Genomic DNA, 21489 nt, shown 5'->3' on the forward strand with positions numbered 1-21489 from the left:
TCTGCTGGAAAGTCAATAATATAGACCTTTGATGTACCCAAGGTTTAGCCTACAATAGTTTCAATTAATTTGAAAGTTATTGGTCATTTGGGTGCTGACTTCATGCTGCCCCTTCCATCTTCCTTACAGGGCTGTGGCGTGCCGTGACCTCGACGAGCAAAGGTGCCACATCCGTTGTCTCCCATGGCAGGATCCTATTGACTACATTGTACACTCAGCGCTAAGGATGAGGTTCTCTGGCATCTATCAACAGCCCCTAGGCTGTCATGAGACAGGTTTATATTGACAATAGATGGAGAGAATCCGAAACCATCCACGAGTCCAGATTCTCCCTGTCTCTGGAGATGGGGAAATATTGACAATATTGTCCCAACAATACCACAGACAACATATCTTTTAATCAACGTGCAAGGAATGCACTATCCGGCTCCTCTCAGGAATTGAGGTGAGCAAAAACGATATCATGAAGTCGGGCTGCTGGCCGCTCGAAGAGGTGATGAGACAGTATTGACCGGACAGCTGACAACAGAAGGAGGATGGGGCTGGCTTTTAATTGAAATGCAGGGCACAAGGGGCAGCCTTGCTTTTCATGATAGGACAGAGATATTGATTGCAATGAGGTAAAGAGTATCATCACATCTGTGTCCCTCTTAAGAACAGCGTATTGACTGCACAGACGCTCGCAACAAGGATGAGATATCTTGTAATTGAAAGAAGTGGTATCAGGGGGCCTTCTGCCTGTCACAAGGCGTCTGATTTATCGACTGAAGAGCCTGCGAAGAAAGCCACAGGAAACATCTGATAATTAAACAGACAGTCAGGTGAAACATTCGGGTCACTAAGGTTTCAGGCAAGGACCATTGTGAGGGAGCTCAGATCGAAACTTTCAATAGACATGACAGTTACACTGCAGACAATAAGTTAATGGTGATCTCTTTAGTTGGCCTTGAGGCTTCATAACAATAATGGAGACAGAACATTTCTAGTCAAAGGTATACATGTAGGTAGGCTTTGGGTGTGATCCATCAAAATTCATCCAAATAATGAATACCAAATATTTTATTTTTGTTCAAGCCTAGTAAAGACATCAAAATTATTTGCTCCTCTTTTACTTTTGTTTTACTCATAATTTTAGTGTGCTATAATTTTCATCACTATTATAATTCTATGATGACTGGTTTGTTGTTAAGTTTCGGCTCAAATGGCATTGTTTGAAAAGGGACAAACCCTCTCAAGACCACATAGAGCTCGAGCTTACAACAGGGATACAGTGTACTGGAAACCCAAGCTGTATTAAGAATTGTATTAAGCATTAGGCAACTTCCCAGAATTACCTTTATTCCTGAAAAAAAAAAGGAAAAGATTTAAGAATACAGTAATTGAAGCAGTGTGGTCCTCGATCCTACCTGGTCGTTAATTTGGAGGGCGACCATGTTCTGTTCATTGTAGTTGCGTGCACTGCGGATGTATTTCATCCAGTTCCCCGTGCCTGGTTCGCTGGCATCAACAATGAACTTCACCTTCCCAAACTCATCAACAATCTGGAAAACATAAAATGATAATAGGTATTGAGATGCTGAACTGGTTTATATTAAAATTTTTGGTTTGATTAATTGTAACATTAATAAAGATATACTTTTTTTTTACTACTTACATTTCATCACTGCTGAAACTTAAGAGATAGCGAAACAGGTGTTACATATTACAGTAATGTAAAACTGACCCTGTGTTGTTATTGATGGTACAAATAAGATTTTGGAATATTGTGTTCACATAAAAACCAGCTGAAGAGTCCTTCTCAAGTTGTGATCATTGCGTACATAATAAAAATATTTACACTGACATGTTGATGCCAGAGTCATCCAGAAATGTTAGATTTCACAAATTACATAAATTTCATAAATTACAATAAGTTAATAATTTATCCTAACAATAGAATGTACAATGAAATATATTTTGTAGATACGACATACATTCTTATGAATTACATAAATTTGTCAACAAAACATCTTTTTGTGTAACATTCCGTCCTTGAACCACTTTACAACCATCTATTCATATTTGTTAAGCTTCAGCCATATCAGAAATGGTCCCTGACCCTTTTTGCCAGGGATCATAAATGGCTACAAATCTAGGTCACAGAGCATGTGTTGAACTGTTTAAATAAGTATGTGTACACATAGTGGTCCAGGAGGGATAGCAGGTGATTCCTTAATTGCTATGGCTCTGTCTTACAAGATGTAGAACATCTTTACATGTGCTTAAAGGACTATGAAAACATCTGCTGAGGACATGCTAGATGGCACTTTGTGCAACAAACTTATGTGTACATGTAACAGTATTATACAAGACAAACTTTAGCAAAATTAGGTACAACAAGCGAGCCTCATGGACAAGCGCAATTTCAGTGCAGTGGATGCCTACAACTACTGGTATTATAACTTTAGAACATTGTCTAGTCAAATGCAAAAATGTATGATAAAGATTTTATGTCTATCTTCTAAAATCCACCTTGTGAATCAATAAGCTACATCTCTACCATCTCGTGTGATGATCTAGTGGAAGGGTATGGAATGGGTGCCCCCCTCCCTCATTCACAGAGGAGGAACTTGCAAAAATCATGTCACTCCTGTTGGTAGCAGCCTCATCAAGTCAACAGGCAAAATTTCAAAACATCTAGGCAACTTTAAACAACACTTAGCCATCTTCAACACAAAATAACCATGGAAATGGTTCATTTCTTTCATGTGGGAAGATTGAAAAATTATCCTCTTCCAGCCAGTTTCCAGGAATTTCCTCCTGGTCAGCTATGTTCCTGAACTCCCACTGTGTTGGTCATGTGATTTCTTCTGGCCTATCATATGAAGGGTAGAAAATCTCTGACCAATCAGAAGTCTGTACTGCCTTGACAGGAAAAAGACCTCAAAATGGCTGCTAAGACCTGGAAGTTCTGGACTTGATCAGGTAAAAATGTACGAAAAATAAGTATTGTACAAAAGTTACAGTATACTTGAATGTGGTCATCCTTGTCTAAAAGAGTGTAGACTTGATGCAAGTCAATGTCTTTGTTCCAAACTCTTTTTACAACCATCCTTGATGGTTTTTATATAATCTTTTAATATAGAATTGTATTTTGTATTTTGACTGTTTAAAAGTCAAGGAGGTGGGATGTGACTTATAATAATAATTATAATGAAATAGGGAGAGAGAGCCCAATGTCATAGTTTACTGCCATGGATGGCATTTGCAGTTGCATCTTCTAACTTTAATTTTTTGTATGAAGCTAGAGAGCATTTTCACTCACTGGGGATACATTTGAGTCAAAATGTTGACCGTCCTACTTGTATTGCTAATTTTCATATTCACTCACATAAGGTGATAGATTAATATGTCTTGCCTCAATTGATGCTAAGTGCAACCAAACTCTGTATGAGGAAATGAGGCCACCTAGCAGGAACTGCTGTGTGCATCAGGCACATACAGCTCACATTTACAATTGTACCTGTATGTTCATGTGCAGCACCTAAGGACTGAAATTTCTATTCATATGACACAGCACGCTTTTTCTTTGTTATTCTTATTTTTTACAAAGAGCCATCTTACTTTGATATGGGCTTTGAAAGAAGAGGATGCTTGTCTGTGAAGCTCTTTATTTCCCATATAGGACTGTGGTTAAAATCTTTTGTCAAAAGGGTTGGGTAAAGAATTTGCAGGTAGAAAATTTTGCATGAAAAAAGAGCACCTGAGATATATGAGTATATCATTTTTAGTTCATGTTCACTATTACACCATTGTTGCTCTGTAACATGTTGTTTTATTTCATGACCTCATCTACTGTGGAATTCTGGGATGACCCACAATGCTGTTGTGATGGCCTTTTGTCCGGCTGCACGTTATCTCCCAACATGCTGAACTTTCGGCAGAGTTCAGAAGCTGGGAGACAGCCAGCTGTGCCCATCATGATAAATGTGCAATTCTCCCTCAGTAAGTCCACATGCGATCCCTTTTACAATGGTGATTTAGCTGGTAAATCATCTCAATGACACTTGAACTAGAGTATCCTTGAGAAAATCCGCCTGTCTTCATTACGTTTGAGCCGGCGTATCAGATGAGGATAGAGAAAGACAGATAGTGGCTTGCCATGCTTTAATGAAGTAATGTGTACACGATATTGAAAGGGACTTAAATTTCCATTTGGGTCAGGCAACACAGGGAAAGAAAACTACTTTGCAGGTATGATGAGAATGTGTCATCTCTAATTACGCGGAGCTGATGCATTACATCTTTTGGCACGGGGAGATGAGGTGGAACGTTTCGCTCCAAGAGGAAAGGGCTTCTTCTCTTGCCTTGACATGATAAACGGTCGCAACCTTTTTATAGCCACCATATATTAGTTTCCATCCCCACCATAATGTGCATGTTCCCACCACAGAAAGTAATATCCTTGTTATGAGTATCTCCAGACTTATTATATCACAGCATCCACAATTTGCATTACTGAAAAGCAGAGGAATGGCCGGTTAGCTTTGAAGTGAATCAATCTACGCTTCAGGTTGTCTGCAATCATTCCGATGTTTGCTATGGTTATTAATATTCCAGGCAGGTATCGGTGGGGGGAGACCATCGGAGGAAAACTGCAAGCTATGTATTCTCTGAAATTAAACTTTCACACATTACTCCAGGCATATCGCCATTAATTGCTTATTATACTCCGTGCCCAATTAGGGAGGGTAGGACATGACAGGCCTATTGTGCAAGAAGAAATATGCTGTCGGTACAATTTTCTCTGTTGAGCGTACAAAAATGGGGGTGTTATCAGTGCCAAAAAAAATGGTTTGGGCACAGGATGGGGTAGCCTGTGTGTTCTGTCTTTTGTCATCTAACACTCTATAACCTTGACCATAGCAGTGGAAGACGCCCTCTGCCATAATTGGCCCGGGCTGTCAGTGAGCCATCTGCTTATTTGGTTGGACATACTTTCAATTCTCTGTCTATCAGTTCGGTGGGATTTTGCAGAGGGTGGAACATCCAGGCTGGATATTCCTGCCCCCAGGAGAGGACATACCAGGGTGGGAGTAGGAATGAGTTGGATTCAAGTGGAGGAAGATCAATTACAATGTCAACTATGGCCGGGTGATGCCCCCACTAACATGTTTTGCAGGTGTCCCTGTTTCTTTTTCTGTTTGGCGGTAGAGATCAAACCAAGAAGTCCCGCCGACTGCTGGAATATAGTGTCTGACACCAGCAGTAATGGGGCAAATGGAAAGGGGAGGAGGGAGGGAGCATGGTTCTTAAAGTTCAAGATGAAAGAATTTCACACATGGAGGTACGTTAAACTATGACAACAGAAGACTGGGAAAACATAAAAGAGATACACAAGGCAGAAACCTGTGGGGATCGTGTTTGGAGATGGGAGCCATGAGTTTGGGGTTGAGAAAGGTGACACACATGGTCTCTGTCAGCCTTCAGCCTGGTCCAGCTGGCTTCGGCAGGCAAACAGTAGATATTTGGTTACAATGGCAGTGTCACGCTGAGGATGATATAGTGTGTGTCAAGGCGAAACAGAGGGATGTGGTGTGATTTATGGGACCATGCCTCTCATAATAGGTAAAGGCATGGTGTTGATGCGTGCCTGCCCTGGCATTTGCCAGCCCCAGCCGCGGATCTGCGGTCTCCTCATGAGACACCATAATCGGATGATGGCCCCGCCATTCTGATGGCATCCCATCATACTGTCCTGTACACCATAAAGCAGATGTTCAATCGTATTAATTTTCAGCAAAATAACTTATTGAACGCGGGCGAGAATATGGATTTCCAATCATACCAAGCGGCACGGGCTGTCGGCCAAATTGAAGTGTCAGCACATCTTGAGGTGATTCCTCCCACCCAGGCAGACACCAAACCTGTTCCACCTATCTAGACAAACCACAAGATTAAAAAGGACTTGTTGAAAGTGTTCCGACCGAAAAACATTCCTGCCCTGTTCCTGTTTTCTCACTACTCATCCTCCCTCCTGCTTGCTTGCTTTCCCTGGAATTCTGCCCTATCTACCCGGCCATGAAGCGACTTGACATGTCAAAATACTTTTTAATTAAAAGTACACTTGCAAGGCCCTCTCTGGGTAATTGGAGACACAATGCCGAAGTCATCCCTGTATTACAGCACCAAGGTGGCCACCTTGACTTAATTTGCCGAACAGCTTTTTGTCTGGCTGCGGTATTGATGTATCCCCGTGTTTATTTATCTACTGGGTACTATCACAAGAGATGCATTGCCCAGAAGACCCGGCAGGTAGACCTCTTTAATATCTCCTATCTCCGACACTCTACCTTTGGGGACCTAATAAAGCCTGCATCAACCTTCCCTGATGTGTCATCCCCTACTGCAATTTCCCTGTCAGGTGGTCATAAATCAGCTCGCCATCTTCACCCGCTGCCCCAGCAGTCCTGACGGTATTAAGACTTGATGGATGCCAAGGATGTAACCCGCTGCACTTTCTCCACAGACATCTTCTCGATAAGGTTACCACTCTGCTCAGGAAATTCTCCACATTCTTTGTTCGCAAAGAGGGATCAAATTCAAGACTCTCCCCGAGTGGAGGAAGTGCGAGATGAAACTTGACAGTCATCGGATTGCAGGGCTCGCCGAAGTTCAGCCTCGTTTAGAAGTCTTTTCATTTGGGCGATTTGAGTCATTGATGTACATGGTGGGGGAAATAACCATTTCCTTGAACATTATAGATCTGCTTTGTCTATTAGCCGATTGATGGGCGGTAGATTTGCATGCTCGATACGTTATGTATTGAACTTGAGGCATTACCCCAGATCCTCCAGGGAGCCTAAAGATCTCTTCTTTAAAAGACAATGGAGCCTTCCATTTGTATGGGCCACATTACAGGTAATAAAGCCGGAAATTAAAATGAATAATCTACGAAGGCGAGATAGACAGTCGGCAATAAAGGGCAGGTTATCTTCGCAGTTCAATACAGCGATATTTATGGGGTATTCTTGTATCATATTTCCATGACATCTTTTAATTAAATGCGTTGCTCCCTAAAACGAGCCTACAAATGTACTGTGAGGGACCGCATTTGTCACGAAGATGGATGAGGTACTTTGTGACTCTGCAGGGCATATCTCACATGTTGACAATACTCTTCACTGTTGCACAAAATTCCCGTAATGGCGCTCGGACCATATTGAATACACCTGGCCACATCTGGTCACTTAAGACAGGATGCCTGATGTGCACGATAACAGTGGGCACACTTTTAACACTTTAAGGTCTTCTCACTTGGGTGGCGGCAATCTCTGTACCTCCCGATGCCCAATTTATTACCAAAATCTCATCATTTCTGAATATGGAAACCTCAAGATATATGCGGGAGATAAACCTGATCATCTTTATCTTCTGGTTTGCTATTATTACTCACTGCCTTATGGTTATATATCACTGTATATGGGGACAGCAGGAATTGCGGGCTCTAATTTCCTACCGAGTTATGCAGAGTTCAAACTTTGTGGGGAAATTCAGAGACAGCTCCGGCACATAAGTGATCCCAGGAGGACGGATTTGTGGATGTCATCCTCTTTTAATGTCTTCAATCGTGTTGATGGAACGCATTTGCCTCCTGCTTTTGGTAATCCTGTTAGTTCCATAGGTATCGACTGGGCTTGATGAATGTCCAGAATAGAGTGCATCAAATTATGTGTGGAAAATAAAGTAAGTTGGATGAATCCCTTGCTGGGGATGAGTCTTTACCCGTCCCATTTGTCACCCCGATATTGCGGCTGGCAATGGAATTAAGCTGCACTGTAAATTCCGACTTGAGCGATACATTTCACACCCAGGGAGGAGATAGTGCCCCAGACTGACACTTCCCAGGTCCTGAAGTTCAACTGGAAGTGCAGTTTGTTTTGGGGCAGGGGGAGATTATCAGTGGGGACTTGGGCCAAATTTATCCTGTCATCCCAACAATGCACTTGTACCATCCACTTCAAAGTGGCATGCTGCACTGAACATCTGGTCTCCCATTACACATCTTTCTAATATCATCGCGGTGACTAACCCACCCTGCTTGTAATTCAACTTCAAGGGAGCTCATCGCTTGGGCCAAAATAACATCTCTGTATCACCTAAATTGGTCAGGGAATTCAGTACAACACTATGAGGTATGCAACTTGAAAGAAGAAGATTCAATTAGGTCTAATCCTCAACTGGGGCAGGGAGGGAAGCCCCTACGGACCAGCTGTCTAGAGTGCTTTAGATGTCATCGCGGAATGCTGGCTCCACAATAAGCCACTGTCGCCTCTTCAAAGAGACTCTTTTCTTAAAGCCAGCCTTCCCAGCTGCCTTGCCCGGCCCGCATGCCACCATCAGATACAAAGGTGCTGTATTGGCAATGAGGGACGTGTCAGCGGGGACCGCGATACCATCTCGGCGCGAATCCCTGTCTGCTCCGGTGGTTGTTATCGGTCCCCATCTCATTGACAAACATATTGGCACCCAATAAAATTACAACTGGGAGGCTATTACTTGAGATATCGCAGGGCGAAAGTGTGGTCGGATCGACAAGGTAGACAACTCCTTGATGGAATGTCTCTGCCGATAAGTTTGTCTACATTATCCCAATTCTGTGGGGAGATGGTACGTAAAGAGAACAGATGGTACGGAGGAAGACCTATAGAATATTTACAATTGATTCTGCTTGCTGTAACAGGATTGAAAGTGAAAGTCTCTTATATTGAGGAAATGAAGCAAGAAGTTGAGTTATAGGCTGCTGACTAGTCTGCATGCACACACAAAAAAAGAAGGAAAAAAAACAATTCACCCGATGAGAAGTTTTGCGCATGAAAACGTGGCCACCTGTGACCCTGCAATGGCCGTAGCCAGGTATAAATTTACAGGGTGTGAAAGGACGGAAAACCAAAGGATGCTGAGAGGCGGGTCTCCCTTGAAAAGAAGTCTCCACTGCGGCGGTGACAGCCATGCAAAATGTATGCAAATTAAGGAGCAGGATGGTGCAGGTGGGCCTTTGTATGTTGAAGCCTGTGGGTGGTCACTCCGCAGAATGACGAGAAATGGATTGGGGTAGGCCATATTGTGTGGAATCTTCATTAAACACAGACACATCAATCCCATTAGTTCTGCTTGGTCTGATGATGCAGCTGACTAGAGGCAGGATAGAGCTGACACAAGAGTGTAGAATTAAAAGGTGTCAGAGACAAATTTGTCCCACAAAGGAAGACAGCATAGCGAATCACACCGCACACTGTGCATGAATCGCGAGCATTGGTTACGGCTGTTCTAAGATGTTGAATGATGCCTCAAGCTGTATCCTGGAATGGCACTCCAGGTGCTTTGAAATGTCAACCGCAAGATGCATTTTCATCACTTTAATATTCAACAGCAAACTTTATTCCACTGAAAAGAGATGAGGAAGAAAGAGTAGTTTCTCTGTAAACTTTTGGAACTCTGGAGGGACATGAGGCATGTTTTTGTCCTCCAGTTATACATTTGATGCTGACATGAGTTTTAACCTTTATTATCCAAATTATGAATAGTTCCCTTATCTCACCTTGAGAAAAGGATGTGAAAATTAAAGCAATGAAACAAGCTATGAAAGTTGCGGAACTACCGCTGGTTATATGTTAGTGCTCCATGTTATCTTCAAAGCCAAGTGCCTGAGGCCGTCTCACTACAAGTGCACAGACCTGTGTTCTACTGTCTCCTCAGGGAGTATCACTAAAAGGTATTTCCAGTTGTTGGTCACATGTTGCAAGCTACAGACGTCTAGCAATTATCTGAAGTCTTCTCCCCCATAGCAACACCTTTCAGGATAAGCCTTAATCCAGATGATTTTATCTGGAGTGGTAGCTGTATTCCCAGAAATACCTCCTCCTCTTGGGAGGTGGGCAGGGATCAAGTCTGTCCTTTATGTTTTCGTGAGGGCTCATCAAATGGTATTTAAATGGTGAGGAAATGTGTTATCTCTGATTTGGAGTATTTGATTCAGCTCAGGTGCACCAGAGGAGGGAGCCTGGATGCGACCAATGAGAAGCCAGCAGGATTTGGGAGGCTCACAGACAGGAGGCTGGCCATCTCGGCAAATACATCTGCGAGCGCTATGTCGTAGCAACACTAATGCCCCAGAACGTTGCTTAAACATCTGCAGAGGCTTCTTATCTGTGAGCCATTCTGCTCTTTAAATTGTAAAGCTATTATGGGAACAGTAACTCTCGGGCAAAGTGTCATTGTCTCTACTGTAAACAACTACATATTGTAAATAGTACACATTTTTTTCAGGAAATGGGGTGGTAACAAAATGTTTTGTTGTGAAATTAACCCACCTGCAGAAGTGACACTACACAAGCGATGTCTTTGTTTCGATCGTGAGAAGAGGTAGTTTAGACATACACGCAATGGGATAACTATGTGTACCGATTTTCTAATTGTATCACCAGTGTTTGGTCTTCCCTCCCCTTCTAAAGCTCATCAAATCTGCCTCTACAGATTTTCACATTGATCATCCTTAGAACTTGACCCTAATCGAATCACTGTAAAGCCCAAAGCTCTTTCCTGCTCAGGGATTTTCATTTAATTACCCTGATTCACTTACCAACAGGATCACAGGGATGCAGTGACAAGACTGAAAAGAATGCTCACTTCCCACTGCTTCGTTTGGTATCCGTTATATACTAATACAATGTACATGTATAACCATGCACAAAGTCAGGCACATTTTAGACAGATGGGAAACGTGACCTAACTGATGTAGACACTCCAAGAAAAGAATTCTATAAACAGGAGAACTGTCTTGCCACATTAGTTGTTATTTCAGTAGAACGTGGTGTATTCTGCAACTACTTTGCTATTTAAAGTGTCACACACTTTCACAGATGGTCAGTGTTTATTCTTCTTGACTTGATATTGGCCAATGCCCAGCAGTTGTCAGCCCAGCAGAGTTCACAGTCATGATTTGAATATTCTTAGCCACAGCAGGAAGGGCACTTCAGCATACTCTCCAAGCAGAGGTTTGGGTTTGGGGTTATTTTTGGCATGTTTCTAGGCTTTTTTATCTGGGTTTCTCTCTTGCACTGGAATTTTTTTGGGGTTGGGTGAAAAGAAATTCCAGTGCAAAAAAGAAACCCCAATAAAAAAGCCAAAAAACAAAACTCCAAACCCAAACCTCTGCTTGGAGAGTAATTTCAGGACGAACAAGAGACCCGGCAAACTTTGTGCCAGAATAACTCGTCAGTTTGACAGTTTTATATAAATACTTTCAGCAAAAAAACAGCATTGGTCGAGGCAAAAGCTATTGCACTACAACTTTCAAGGTGATAAGCCAGAAAGTTAAGTACAGTACCAGCTTTTGATCCTCCAGATCCTTATATAACCATGCACAGAGTCAAGCACTTTTTAGACAGATGGGAAACGTGACCTAACTGATGTAGACACTCCAGAAAAAGAATTCTATAAACAAGAGAATTGTCTTGCCAAAATACTTGTAGTTTCAGTAGAACGTGGTGTATTCTGTAACTACATTGCTATTTAAAGTGTCACACACTTTCTCAGATGGTCAGTGTTTATTCTTCTTGACTTGATATTGGCCAATGCCCAGCAGTTGTCAGCCCAGCAGAGTTCACAGTGATGATTTGAATATTCTTAGCCACAGCAGGAAGGACACTTCAGGATACTCTCCAAGCAGAGGTTTGGGTTTGGGGTTATTTTTGGCATGTTTTTAGGCTTTTTTATCTGGGTTTCTCTCTTGCACTGGAATTTTTTTGGGGTTGGGTGAAAAGAAATTCCAGTGCAAAAAAGAAACCCCAATAAAAAAGCCAAAAAACAAAACTCCAAACCCAAACCTCTGCTTGGAGAGTAATTTCAGGACGGACAAGAGACCCGGCAAACTTTGTGCCAGAATAACTCGTCAGTTTGACAGTTTTATATAAATACTTTCAGCAAAAAAACAGCATTGGTCGAGGCAAAAGCTATTGCACTACAACTTTCAAGGTGATAAGCCAGAAAGTTAAGTACAGTACCAGCTTTTGATCCTCCAGACAACTTTTACAATCAGCTTGGGGCGTCCTCCTGAAGGGAAAAGTGGGTCAGTCTCTACACAAAAGGTCTGGAAATGTGCATCTCAGACGTCATAAATCATGTCCTATATCCCTTTGGTTAGTGCAGGCCAGCAGCTTTATGTCTACCCCTGCTACTGTGTGGCCAGTCCTGAACCATCAGTCTGCACCTCCTGCTGGGTGACAGCAGTTGTAGTGGTCATCTGCCCCTCCCCATCCCCTCCCAGCCTGGGTCATAGATAAGACAAATCCCAGAACTCCCATCTGCTGGTCAGTATGACAACTTTATCTGAACCTCTTCATTAGGCGCATGAGGTCCACACATAAATTTAAACATGTCAGATAGCCAGAGGTGTGTGGAATAGATACACTGGCACTGTGGAAATGCAGGTATCAAATCAAATGGACAGAATATCTGGCATGGCTCAATATAGAGATTAGTTTTTAGACAGCGAAGAGAAAAATGGAGAGTACTGAAAGCATGGAAAAGATTAAAGATATGAGTGCTCTACTTTATAGTGTAGTTTGTCATTCAGTTTATAGCTTGAAGTCAAGTGATGCTTTTATTTCTTCCAAATGATTCATTATTATATCGAAGGGTTACATGTAGCTGCTGTTGGTGAAGTACAGGTACAGAAATAACTTGATATTGTTATGGAAATCACTTACATGACAAGGAAGGATATAGAGATGACAAAAACACATGTAACATTTGCTCCATAGTGAAGGGGATAAGCTGCGTAACCATAGAAATCCCATGTCCCATGTGTCAGAGAAAAACTTGTATTAATCAACATTTTTTTAATCCCTTGCATATTTGAAAATAAACAACTAAAAATGATTTTTCAGCTTTACTTCACTTTTACATTTTTCTTGGCCATTGCAATCATCATATGACTGGAACTTCAAGCATAGATCCCCCTCCATTGATAATGATTTATCCCAAATGTAACAAGACCTTACACAAAGTGGGAGCACACTGTATCTTTAACCTCCTATTAAAAGCATACCCTTGTAGAGAGACAAGTCACCTGTGACCAGTTAACCACACCAGACCTGCTTGATTTTACCTATTACTTTTTAAGACCAGTCAGTACCTTTAATATCCTACCCCAGACACCTACTTCCTGCATGGATCAAATTATAGGTCTATCTTTAACTTGTTTTATCCTCCGCAAAATTACTTCTTAAAAAACACAGGGTAACTACTGAGTAAACAGTCTTCCTTTAAATGGTCTCATCGCAAACTCAAGACATAGTTGTCCTCAATCAGTTCACAAGTGTGCAGCTACACCCAGCTAAGGTCTAGAGGTGCATGTAAGTTTACTTTACTTTAATGGTTTAAGGGCAATGTGTACCTCAAGTGACAAGGAGACTAACCCAGCCCGGCTTTTCTTTGCTCAGTCAAAGTTGCACCTGTCACGTGGCTACAAGCTCAGCACTCTACTTCTTCCCATGATCTGATGTGACATCCCTATTTTTGTCAGACTCTATCAGATACACATGTGTAAAAGAAAAGAGCAGAAGTTGGCAAAAGTCCCTGTTTAATACGTTTCTCTTCAGATCACAGGTGTCAGACACTAAGCATAGATCTAATTTTAGTTCTAAGAAATGCCGAAGGTGGCTGATTCTAAATTTATTTCAGGACAGCTTTAGCAATGGTATGTTTCACCACATGCTTCATATGTCACAAACTTCTGCATCAATAATTTCATCTCTTAGCACCACAGCACAGCCACCGGGAGCAGGCAACACACGTCTTGGTTATACCTTCTGTCCCACAAGGCTAGATATTCATTAGTACGATGTTTGTGCAGGGCTAGATAAGAAACAGTGGTTATAGCACGTCTCTGGTATCCCTGGTGGTACCAGGTGCCTTCTATCAACCAAGACTTACAAAGTTATCATAAATCTTAATAAATTTCCCTGCTCATGATTTTTCCTCTTATCAGATCAAAGTCAGGTTGGCCCATTGTTGTGAAATATTTACACAAGTTTGTTACACCTTGAGATGGTGTCTGTGTGTTGTTTAAGGTCTCCCCAAGCACAATGTTACAGGGTTTTTAATCAACTTTTGTTTTATCATCCTTTTGCAGTCTTTTCCTGTGTGTTCTGTACTTGGTATGTTTTCTATTGCGGAATACGTTTTCTTTCATCTGATGTGCGTAGCTGCACAGAACCTGTATGGATCGATGCGTTGCGCTGGGATTTTCACTGCAAAAAGAAGCCTTCGTTACCACATAAAACACACAGTATTAGTGTACAAACCTTAAATAATTGAAGTTTTTAAAAAGGTCTATAGCAGCATATCACTGGAGATTTGCTGTCTACTAACCAGCCTTACAAGGAAAAGGCCGGAGGTAAAAATATCTTCAGTAGGATTGTGTAGATATTGAGCTGAGGTTAAGTGTCTTTTAATTGTAGCAAAAAGCATTTTTCTGGAGTCATACTCTATGACATTCAAAGTTAATCTTGCTGCACTTACTTGTAGAACGTCTGGTATGTGCGGGAACATTAAAACACATTAGGGGAATCTCAGATTCACTTCACATGATTGAATGCAAAGTTGTGTCTTAAATCTCCGAAATGAGTAGGACATCTCTAAATCCGTCCTCCAGGCATCTTCAATATTAGTTTTGCCTGATCATCCGCCTGGGCCATTTGTCTTCAAAGGTTGTCAGGAAAATTGTCTCATGAATGGCTTGTATATCAGATCCTGGAGCACATAATTTTCCTGTTTTTTGGCTGACAAGGGGACTGATTGAATCGTACACAGGCCGCAAAGTGGGTATTTTCTGTGGAAGTTGTACAGTAAAAGTCTTGTGTTAGCAGATTTTTTTAACCTGAATACAAAAATGAAATTTTATTAGTTGGAAATGGGAAATTGCTCTTGTACCTATTTGCCATTATAGTCTAGTAGCTCCTTTAATCATCATGGATTTGAACGTGTATTTAAAAGAGTAAGTCATAAAACAAAATTAGTATTTACCAAGGATGCTAAAACGTGTTGAAATAATGGCATGCCATGGTATGGTAAAAATAATTGTGCCAAGGGCAGATACGTATTAAAAATGAATCTGGTTTGCTGACTTAACTGTTTATTCATTGGTATCTAGGTTGTTATCTGTAATGTATTTGCTTTTGAATTGAAAAAGTGAACAGAAACTAGTTTGTTTATCATATCTTAGGCCACACCAATTTCGTCAATTGGTTCTCGGATCCACCCACTTTTTTTCTGATAAGCAAAAAAAAAAAAATTTTATTAAGTTAAGGTAATTCCCAAATGCTCATACTTTGGCCTCGACAGTCCTTGTTGCATTTGGGTCTATCAATACCTGTTTCTTTTTTTTTTTCTGGTCCGTCACTTCATTTTTTTCTACAAAAGTCTGAGAACCAACAAATTGAATTGGTGCTGCCTAAAAGAAAACTGCAAGGTTCGAGGTACCCGACATGTACGTGATGATTGACAAGAGGAAAATATTGATATTGCCTCCTCTGAAGCTACAATGTACACCTGATACAGTAAATATTACGCCGTTATCCTTGTAAACTGTGTCCACAATTCTGTGTGTACGAACTACCTGTTATGTAGTAGGAAACAACACAAACACATCAGTGTATTGTTTAAAAGCCTGGCCATTCCTCAGACAGTTATAATGCATAATGATTTAGGAAGTTTAGAAAGACAAATAAAGATCCCCTCGAGGACGTAACAAAGTTCAAAACAACCCTGGCATCCTGAAGCTGACGGTCAGCATTTCTCCGGCAGCAGGCAAACACGGCGAGTGTTCCCTTTTCCAGTACAATCACACGTCATCTGACCTTCTAGAAGTTATCAGGTACCGCCATGTGTCAGCGTGCGGCGCACCTATATAATCAAAGTCCATTGTGTGTCCTATCTGACACGTCTACGAGACAGTGTCACTCTCGCCAGACCAGACCCACGTCTGACGAGATTCCGCAAAAACTTTGTCCCTGACCTTGTAGTCACCTTGATAGTCTCCTCGTCCTGACAAAGAATTCCATTCCAGACGCTGAGCATATGCTACAGTTTGCTGTTTGCCTATTTGCGAGCAATGCATAGTTGGCTTATCGTGTGTATCTACGTGACAGTGTTATCTCATGTTGACAGAGCACTGCTCTGTCCCTGCAATCATGCTGGATACGCTTCTCGCGCCATCAGAAGCAAATACACGAACAAATACGAAGGTCCAGATTCATACAGGACTGCGGATAAATAATTGACTAAATGTGGAACAAACTCTGAAAGGGAGTGGACAATAATAGGATGTCTATTCAACAAGTAGCCCAAACAGTAAACTAACATCCCCTGAATGAGCAACATTTCCTTTATTCCCTGCAGGTGCCATATGCTAAAACTCCCATGGAACTTGCCTTCGGAAATGGAGAAGTGCTTGGAAATAGCCCCAATAACGCTGGCAATTAGTGGTGACGTTAACCACTGGCTGTGATAAATGCAAGCATCCAGGAAGAGAGAACCTTCAATAAGAGGTGGCCTTTATTGAAGGAGGCCTTTCCGTCATTAGTGTAACTGATAAAGCTTATCAAGTCGGCTTTTATAATCCACCAGCACTCCTCCCATATGTCTGTCCCCAGTAGGTGAGGGGATGCGGATAGCTAGCCAATTACTCCGTCCGTAACAAACCAGCCGCCCTCTCATTAAGATGATAGGAAACATGGTCAGGAAAGCTGCCTGCCTGTCAAGGTGGCCGGGCGGCTTCTTGTTAAGAAGACGGTCCATCGTGCTTAATCATCTTGAACTACAGGTTGCAAATTTGATTTACCCCAGTAGAGAGGGGATCTCAAAGGCTTGGCTGTGACACTGGCTAAAGGGTGGTGACCTCGGCTGATGCAGAGCATGTTATGCTTATTCCAGGACTAATTACCGCCTTGTTTTAGAACCGCCCCCACATGGAGGTCCCATCCCGCCCTGATAGGTGATGGGACTTTCCATAATCACCAAAATGAAAGCGTCCAGTCCGAAGCGATACAAATGCGTATTTCTGACCCGAGAAACGACCTTTCTAATCTCCCGCATGTTGTATGATCTCCTAAGATGACAGGGTACAGTCAGGGTGGCTCTTGAATAGTTTTTGATATACCTGTATATCTAACAGGTCAGCAAACGTGTCAAAATGCTGGGACCCAGGAATAAGAAATAAAGGGATAGATGCATCCATGAAGGAACAGAATTTGCTGCCGGTATTTTTAGATTATTAGGAGAGTACCTAGCATTGCATTTGAAAGAGTAACTACACAATAATGCTTGAAGAAAGAGAATGTTTTAATGCTAAGGGCAACCTAAACAAGGACACTCTTATAATACCACTTTTAGGTTCAACAAATTAGAACCAAACATGTATCTTGAAATAGAACTGAACAGGAATTGCATCAAGGAAATGCGTACAATGTATGTTCAAACACAGGAAGCAGATGTGTCTGAAGTTTCCTGGTTTTGCTTTTTTAGTATTGACAAAAACGTCTCTACAAAACAACAACAAAAATGAACTGACTTTGGAAAATTGATCCTCCAGGCTGATATTTGTGTTTGTTTTATTTTACAATAAGCCAGTGAATTTCAAACCTGAATAACATTGTTGTTTTGTTTAAAACTACATGTAGCATATCTCACTAGCTACAATGAATTATAGTAGCCTTCAAAGTGTCTTGGACTAATTTATTCTGATATATAGTAAGATCAAGTCAACTGGAATCTTGTTCATTGGGGCTTTAGTACCATGATATAACAGGACGTGAAAGAAACCAGTGAAATATCCATTCTTATTGCAAAAAAAAGTGAATCTCAATAAGAAGAAAAGCCTACATCCTACTCAATCCTGAAGGTAAACAGTTTGTTAACTTAGAATGGCCTGAGTACTAACAGGTGGCACAGAAGGAACACTACATAGAGCTTGGCTACATAAAAATGGGATAATCTCAACATCCTGTTACATAGTGGTAGCCTGTACTTAAGGAGAGATGTTTTCCCTTTCTTCTTTTGTGTATGTGTGTTTGGAGTTCTTTGTTTGAAAGGGGCATATCCTGTCTTTAGTAAGGACATTACTTCTTTTTCTTCTCCTTTCATAGAGTCTAATTAATGTAGAGCATACTTGTGGGTTGGCATTTTCTGTTCATACTTTTTGATTGTAAAGAATGTGATAATGAAGCAAGCATATAGCCTGTAGAAACTTATAAAAGAAATTGAGTTTTCAAATTGGAGCAGGTTCATTCTAGATAGCATACAAAAGGTTTATAGTACATGTAGTATGTACCTTCTAGTCTACACATTTTAGACTATCTTTGCAGCTCTTTCTGACAATTTGTTTCCATGCAGGAATAAAATCACAGACAGCTCCGGTGTTGATTCCAAGAGTGCCTAGGTGGTCCAAAATTAAGTTTGCTTCACTTGTTCAAATTCTTTAATGCCTTAAGCCTGAACCCAGACAGCATCACATTTGTCAGGGAGGACTTTAATCTCAGCATGTTTGTATCAAAACATCACCAGCTGACTCTGGTCACCAACAAATGGTAGAATCATTGATAATAGCATTAGAGGTATACGATTTGACCATGCACATGGATAAAGAGGGATTGTTCTAGTGGTTTGAAAAGCCAAATCATTTACATCGTATAAGGTTCATTGTCTCAAAACCACATTCACTTTGATGGAATTAGCATACATTAGAACCTACTATTCAGACAGCAGACAGCTTTGATTAAGAACAACCTAGGATGTTTAAACCTTCCTTGGAAAAACAAAGCTGTTTTCATATCTTAGCCAATTCAGTGGCAAGGAGAACAATAAGGCAATCATCAGTAATAATACTTCTCTCAGAGATAAACTCCCTGGTTACTTTCTGTCCTGCTCAATGGTTGTCCACTATGAAGGATGAATTAATTTGGCCACCAGACAGATTTAGGCCATAGGGATTGACCCCTGTGGTCACTACTGAGGTGGTCAGTGGTTAGCACCCCATGTTGTTTGGGTTCTTCCCATGTGTAAATATTTATGCTTGTAAACTGTACCAGGGAAGCCCTGAGTAGTGTTTAATGAGGAAATGATATTTACTTCTGTAGCAAAAAGTGTCTGTGTTTCTGTTTCAGAACAAAAATGCTGACATCTTTTTAACGATATGATTAGAAATGATAAATAACCAAAAGCAGTGGTGCAAATTTTTATCTTTCTCACATTTGTACTCATGCTGAAATACATTACATGGCTTCTAGCTCAATAGTGATAGTGTACTCTGGTAAATTATACAGTCCTAGATGTTGTACACCTTGTAATTTAAAAAGAAAATAATTCAAAATTGTTCAGCTATCTCTATCCTCCATCCATGGCAGAAATGTTCACAAAATATAAACTGAATTTGGACCTTTGCTACATGTACTTTTTGCCAAGGTAAGATTTCAACTTTTCCAAATTCTACTTTTGTTACTGTTAGGAAATTTCTCCATTATACACACATCATACCCACTTGAGATGAAAATTGTTTTCCAGGAGAGCATGAAAATAACAAACTGGAGAAGCATTGGACAAAATGTATGAGCAGCGAAGTCCGACTTAAAGCTGAGAGCATTCTCAGGCAGCTCTAAAAGAAATTGACCCTTGTGTGGCACAGGATTTGCGGTAGTAACAGCCAAGTGCAGAACATATTGCCCTTTGACCCCTGAGGTTTCTACACACCCACAGTGGAGGATGTATTTACCCAGGGCATGGGCCATGCTCACTTGCCCTTATCTACTCTGTACAATATCAACATGTTAGGAGTTTCCTGGAGGTTAACCCTCAGAGAGAATGCCCAGCTATTTCATCTCAAGTCCAGGCCAGTTTACAAATACTCCAATTCTGATATTGAGTTCTGCTGTAACTAGAGGTTCGGTTACAGAGAAAGGTAGACAAGGTTACATATGAGGGAATAGGGCTGGAGAGCTGTTAGTCTGGCTTGCTTACATTTGAATAGGTGTCTGTTGTTGTATTTGTTTATCGTGTAGGTGCTAACTGTTTTATTTGTCAATAGAGCCTGCAATGTTCACGCTCTGAAACAATAGGGAGCAGTAGGTGATAAGTAAGGAACAATAGGGTGATCATTAGTGATTTCACAGATGATCTCCTGCCTTTTGTCCCAAGTGGAAACTGCTCTCACTCCCACTGGGTTTTGGAGAGAAATTTCTCTTCTGGACACCCACTGTAACTTGGAGACAAATTCTCTTAGATCCCTATGAAATATCTACTTCATATTGCTGTTAATTTTGGGGTAAAAAGCTTTTCAATCTCAAAAAAATATTTTTATGGCATTTTAGTGGCATAAAGCCTATGGTATATAGTTTGAAAATATGCAAGTTTCACTTTGTAGAATATATATGTAGTGATTTAAGATATTATTTTAGCATTCAGTTTTAGTTCTGTTTTTTTAGTTTCAGTTTTTCTTTTTTTTATGGAATCAGCCAAATTAAATACAACAGCAAGCTTTTCCATCCTATGTTTGTGACATCTGGTGTAATCTTTCCAATGCCATCCTACAGGCTAGGCCATAACTTGATTCTTGTGCAGAATGCATATCACATGTAACATGCTTCTAAATTAATACCAGTCGCACCTGCCATCTCCAGAAAACTGAGCTGACTGTTTTATATCAGTTCCTGTCTTGTTATTTCAGATTTATGCTAAATGGGACTAAGAAAAATGAGGCAATTAAAGAGTGTCTTTCTCTTTATGGGAACCAGGTAGAATTCTGATGATCTTATCGGGAAGGATTATCCCCAAATCAACCTCAGACAAACTAGTTATTGTCATTTCTTTCTATCCTATTTCATTTTGTCTTCTTTTGCCCCAGGGAATGTGTCAGCCGGCTTCTCTACAGTTTCATGAGGGATCATTCTTAACACAGCTTCCTTTAGGACTTGATTGCACAAGGATGAGTAACATCATGTGTGTTCAAAATAATCCATCTAAAGACAAAACAAGTACCGTAAGTTATGTTTGATATGATCTCCAGTTGCAAAGATCAGGAGGGCAAAGAGGGAACAAATTTGTGGAATTGAAGGCAGTGAAGAAAGTTCTATCTGCCAATTACTCCAGGCTGTGGAGAGGAAACCTGTCTGTTTCTTGCCCTTTCCTGACTTCAGCGGAACAAGGTCTCTCTTTCAACTTCACTTCCTATTATCAAAACTGTTGGAATCATTCAATTGCATGACATTGTGGACTTTCTTCCTATTTATGGAAGAGAAGATGGAAAGTCCAGCAAGGGGTAAATTGGCAAGGCAGAGCTAGGGCGTATTCTTCCAGAGACACATCGCACAGCGTATCGGGCAGCTTGCCTGAAGAACCATTTGACCTTGCAATTTCAGCACCATATGTTGAAGGCTCATCAGAATGCTGTAGACC

The 21489-nt window shown here is 41.0% G+C and overlaps 1 protein-coding gene across 5 annotated transcripts in view; it reads right to left on the reverse strand.

The window, feature by feature from the left end:
• Positions 1 to 21489, reverse strand: part of LOC109479987 (PR domain zinc finger protein 16-like) — a 60070-nt gene that overhangs the window by 11758 nt on the left and 26823 nt on the right. For 3 of the 5 annotated variants that reach the window (XM_019782069.1, XM_019782070.1, XM_019782071.1), the window contains exon 3: positions 1407 to 1541. In XM_019782069.1, the coding sequence (XP_019637628.1) occupies positions 1407 to 1541 (135 nt within the window). The other 2 variants (XM_019782072.1, XM_019782073.1) reach the window with 2 other exon arrangements.

The sequence above is a fragment of the Branchiostoma belcheri genome, unplaced genomic scaffold, assembly GCF_001625305.1.
Source record: "Branchiostoma belcheri isolate BF01 breed outbred unplaced genomic scaffold, Haploidv18h27 scaffold5, whole genome shotgun sequence".
NCBI classification, from domain to species: domain Eukaryota; kingdom Metazoa; phylum Chordata; class Leptocardii; order Amphioxiformes; family Branchiostomatidae; genus Branchiostoma; species Branchiostoma belcheri.